At 33.9% G+C, this 4,921-nt stretch overlaps 1 protein-coding gene across 3 annotated transcripts; it reads right to left on the bottom strand.

The window, feature by feature from the left end:
- Nucleotides 1–818: 818 nt before the first annotated feature.
- On the bottom strand, nucleotides 819–3,173 carry LOC133704151 (FCS-Like Zinc finger 8-like). Of its 3 annotated transcripts, none has more exons than XM_062128910.1 (3): nucleotides 2,578–3,173; nucleotides 1,606–2,475; nucleotides 819–1,241 (listed from the first exon to the last, which is right to left on the bottom strand). In XM_062128910.1, exons 2-3 carry the CDS (start codon nucleotides 2,463–2,465, stop codon nucleotides 1,151–1,153), a joined length of 951 nt encoding a protein of 316 aa, XP_061984894.1. In that variant the 5' UTR covers nucleotides 2,466–2,475; nucleotides 2,578–3,173; the 3' UTR covers nucleotides 819–1,150. The 3 variants fall into 3 exon arrangements, with proteins under 3 accessions (XP_061984894.1, XP_061984895.1, XP_061984893.1); XM_062128911.1 differs by having other exon boundaries at nucleotides 1,606–2,453; nucleotides 2,578–3,164; XM_062128909.1 differs by having other exon boundaries at nucleotides 1,606–3,171.
- Between the last annotated feature and the right edge of the window lie 1,748 nt (nucleotides 3,174–4,921).

The following is a 4,921-nucleotide window of genomic DNA, read 5'->3' as shown; positions in this document are numbered from 1 at the left end:
CATGTTACTAATATTTTTTTTTTAGTTTAATGTGGGTGTTCGGGTCAGCTTGCGCGCACCTCAACTAATCCCACGGCCCCCCCTGAATTTAACGACCATGTAAGCTTCCAGTGGTCATCATATGAATAACCACAAGGCTCGAACCTGAAACCACAAAGAAAGCAAACCTCTTGGTTCAAAACTTTTACTATTGGGCCACCACCTAGATGGTTTTCATGTTACTAATATTTAATTACACTGTTGATAACCTTAAAAAATCTCAATTATTTTATTTTAAGTAAACTAGTTCTTAGCTTATATGTATCTTAATTAAATTATTTAGTGGCTCTAATTATTGAAAGAAAAACAATGTAATGTTTTCATTATAGAAATAATTTATTTATTAACAATTTACTTGGGAATTTTTAATTTATATTTCTTAAGAGAATGTTTAGTTTAAGTTATGTTCTTAATAATAATTGTAATTCAAGTTGTTTTACTAATAGCATAGCATACTATAAAATCTATTCTGCAATCCATCACTGAATAATTTAATATATTTGATATCTGAGCATAGCAAAGAACAGAGTTTCACTAATTAATGCAAGGAATTAATTATTCAGGACGTATCGACAGCAATAACATTATTAATAAGAAGACGGGGAAGAGGACGCAGAAAAGAAAAGAATCTGCTACAGGGGCTATGTGTTTAATAAATAAATTATTATATACTATAATTACAGGTACAATGTAATATAAAATAAAGATAAGGTAAGCTTCAGTCACACATCATCATCACACCAGCTCAAAGCCATACGCTGTGGCCAAACCAAACATCATTCACCAAAATTATCACTTCATTAAAATCAAATTTACAGGCCATATTTCAGCCTCTGGGTCGCTGTCTATTTCTCTACAAGGAGAGTAATGAAGTGAAAAAACAAAGGAGAAAACATGAAAACAGATTCGAGCATGGCATTGAATTTCCTACCATCTTTGCTCACGCTTTTATCAATTACATTCGTCTTCAATTGAAACAAAAATTAGGTAGTAGTCCTGCAAAGTTACCCTTATAAGAGAGCAGTTGGTTTATTTCCTGGGTGGGTCCAGCTTTCAGGCAAGGAAGACTGCTCAAAGTTATGAAAACTAGTATCAGGAACAAGTTCCATAATTAAGCATCATCTGGATCCACTCCATCTATTCCCTCCTCTAACTGCATCGCCTGGTACCGGCATTCACTGCTGCAGAATGCTCTTTCCCCTCTGGAAAAAGAATTAAATCATTCAAAGAAAGCTTAATTTTACGGGTATGAAATCGGAGATGAAACTAGAAATAACACAATTGAAGTGCTATAAATAAATCATAGCAGGACAGTCAAATGCCAGAGATATTTGATATTCGTATTCTTTCAGTTCAAGATTTTTACCTATCAAAACAGGAAATAGTTTCGAGATTCCAAGAAAAGATATATGCAGGTTTACTGATGGAATATTTGTTAAATTTTTACAATTATATTACTATGTTTGAGCCAAATTTCCATGTTTAAGATGTATTTTAACAAGCTTAGCATAGTTTTCACGTAAATCATGAGGAAAGAAAGCACAAACATGCGGGGGTTGAACTAACCTGTACATGTAAATGTCTTTTCCCTGCTCAAGATTGTTCTTGCAAGCAGAGCAGAAGCTTAAGAAATTATTAGGCGAGTAACTTGACCCATCACCCAAAAATCTATTATTGTTTTTCTTTAAAGAAGTAGAGAAGCCAACAACACCACAGCAACTCTCGACAATGCAGTTGTCAAAAATATGAGTAGTTTTAGGAATAGGCCCGTGGGTTATTACACAAGTATAATCCTCAGAGAGCTCCATTTCACTAGCAGAAAGGCACCCGGCGAAGACCCGGGGAGAATTAGGAGTTTCCATACCCGAATTAGCTGATCCGAATAATGATTTTTTCACTGGAGAAGGGGAGTACCCAGAAGAGAAAGAACCCAATTGAGAGTTTCTTGTTTTAATACCAAATTCACCTGGAGATTTGGGAGATTGATCTGTTGGTGAAAGAAATGATGGGGGAAAGGGAGGGATTTGGATCTTTAGTTGTGAGCCAAACAGAACTGTTCTGCTTTCGGGTTTCGACAAATTGGAGTCAGTTTTTTCATCATCAAGAGCATCGACAATGCCAAGGCCAATGCCTTTGGAGTCTAGTTTGTCCCAGTGGCGCCTGGTCTCAGGTTCCGGGGTTTTAGGACTGGGATTTGGGTCAGGCCAGAAGGGGTTTTTGAGGCCTGAGAAGGGCTTGCTATCAAGAATTGAAGTTGGGCTCATAATTGCCTCTGACGTTTCTGAGAAGTTCTTGAACGTGAAGGCGGTTAGCAATTTCGGAAATGAAGTAGGTTTTCTGAATTTGTCTGCTGGAGATGGGATTGAGCTATGCTGTGACATTAGAGCTTGCTTGCTTGCTGCTGCTCTTGATCTCTTTTTTAGCATAAATCGAATACTATAACGCCAGTGAGTACGGATATATAAAAAAAAATAATGACTTGCCACCAAATTTAATTAAAAAATCAAGATAAATAAATAAAAATGACAGGAGATTTACCTGGAAGGATTTTTGCTTTTTACCCAGAAGTATGCATGAATTCCAGGGGCTAAGATCAAGACCAGCTTCGAGCTCCGAAATATGAAAGAAACTCTTGAATAAGTGGCTTCTTTGAAGGTTTATACTAGGGAAAGAGATGCAAAAGACTGGTGCTAGTACAGTCAAAATCACAATATTAAGTAAACCCAGAAACAACAGAGCGGAGAATAGGATCCAAGAACCCCTCTGCTTCCACTATAGTTCTGTCATCACTTCCATTTCCAAACATCAACTGAAATACCAAAAAAAAAAAGAGGAAGAAAATGATTCACTTTTTCCCCGAAGTTCTCTCTCTTTAAACCTCGATTCATCAGCAGGAATCCCTGAGTTCATAGAACAGACATGCAAAGAGACCCCCAAGAGTCATGATCAACAGACCAGACGTGCATGCCTCAGACACCACCAGTGACAAAAGAAGTTCTGTGTTTTTGTTTTGCTCTCTTCTCTTTCTTCCCTCTCCTGGCTTTGCTTTCTTTCTCTTTTTATCTTTATGTTTCTTTTTATGCGTCCTTCAACAGTATATTTCAACAGGTTTTTTTTTTATCATTAAAAAAAACAGAGATGCATCAAATTCAAAGCCTTAGAAACAGACAAGACCCCATAGCATAAACCCAAGTAAAAACCGCAAATTACAACCCATCCATGAATAGAGTGGTGAATGATAGCCCTAGTACTGTTACTCTCTTTTCCTTCCAGTGGGTCATCTTTTTAAAATACTTTTTGACACTTTAAACCCACCATTTCATTCTTTCCATAATTAGGACCTGAAACATCGCCATGAAATAGCAAAGAGTACAGTCAAAACAAAGAAAGAGCTCGTGGGTTTGAGGGGTGGATCTTAAAGGAAGTTATGCATGGGAGAATCGGTGGTTTTGATCAGACCACTGCCTTGCCTTACAAATGGCAATCACGTCGGTTTTCGAATTGCCACGAACACGAAGTGCTTTCTCTCTGCCCTTCCACTCAATTAGTGAGCTTTCGGTCACGATAAAGCAATTAAAATGCTTTTGTTTATATAATTCAGATACATAAAATAAAATGAGTTTATCTTTAGCAAAATCATCGTAACTCCAGGTCATGGAAGAAAAATCCCTCGATATTCTCCCTGAATGTGATTGTTAAAAAAAAAAAATACAGAAACTTGGAGGATAGCCATGACCTCACGGGGCTAAGCTAAGGACTCGATAAGCCATAACCTCATTAGGCTAATGATACCAATCAACGAGCAAAGGATTTATTATATTTGTTAATTGCATCTATTACAAGAAAAAAATCTTAGAAGATTAAAGAAGATGGGTTAATTTAAAATATTTTGATTTTATTTTTCACGAGACCTATAAATTCAATTTATTTTTCTATTTATATATGTATTGAACACATTTTTTTAATATATAAGTTGAAATTGTGCGGAAGTTTCTAGAGATTTTATTTTATATATAATTAAATTTTTAGATTAATTTGATACCGAGAATGCTTAATAATATAAACTAGAAGCTATTGTGCTGTAATTGAGTTGATTTCCTAGTTGATTTGGAATTTTATTTCATATTCTATTTATAAAATTTTTGTTATTTTTTTAGTATTATTTAGAATGTTTTACCTAGTATAAATAAGTTTATTTAGCTTATGTCCAGGCTGGAAAAATTAATAAGAAATTGATTTATTATTTAAAAATAAAATTTATGTGTGTGAGAGTTTATTATTACTTTTAATTCATCATGTAACTACTCTGATTTATAAAATACTATGATGTATAGAATAATTAATCAATCAAGTTTTGTGTTGTTTTTTATATTTTTTATTTACTTTTTTTTATGTAGGTGTTGAAAAAAAGTTTGATATTTATAATCGATATGTTTTAATATAAATTATTGTTGTATTAAATTTAATCAAACACCTGAATTTAATTTTAATCTATTGTGAATCTCTATATTTTTATATAAACGAGTTTCACATCAGCTAAGATATGATTTTATGTGATTTTGGCTTGGCAGTCTTTTTTTTTCCTCTGTTTTATATGAAGTGGTCTGTTTAGGAATGTGATTGCGGTTGTTTTTCAAAGTGTTTTTCGTGCTGAAATGCATTAAAATGATATATTTTTTTTTATTTTTGACATCAGCACATCAAAACGATTCAAAATATAAAAAAAATTAAATTTTAATAAAAAAATTAAAAAAAAATTCCGAAACCGCCTCTAAATAGTAATTCAAAATGATGCACTGTGCATCGTTGCTTTACAAAACCAAAACGAATTCGAGGATACATACGGTTGGTAGGCGGCGAGAAAATTGTAATTGCTCAGGAA

Source organism: Populus nigra, chromosome 10 (genome assembly GCF_951802175.1).
Source record: "Populus nigra chromosome 10, ddPopNigr1.1, whole genome shotgun sequence".
Classification (NCBI taxonomy): domain Eukaryota; kingdom Viridiplantae; phylum Streptophyta; class Magnoliopsida; order Malpighiales; family Salicaceae; genus Populus; species Populus nigra.
Note: the sequence above shows the minus strand (reverse complement) of the source record. Positions and strands in the feature narration are given on the sequence as shown.

What these genes read in the sequence shown, in the direction of transcription:
- LOC133704151 (XM_062128910.1), bottom strand. Translation starts at nt 2,465, where the DNA reads ATGCTAAAAAAGAGATCAAGAGCAGCAGCAAGCAAGCAAGCTCTAATG. An exon ending in AAAGACATTTACATGTACAG is followed by an intron (nt 1,242 to 1,605) that starts GTTAGTTCAACC and finishes TTCTTTTTCCAG; the next exon opens with AGGGGAAAGAGCATTCTGCA.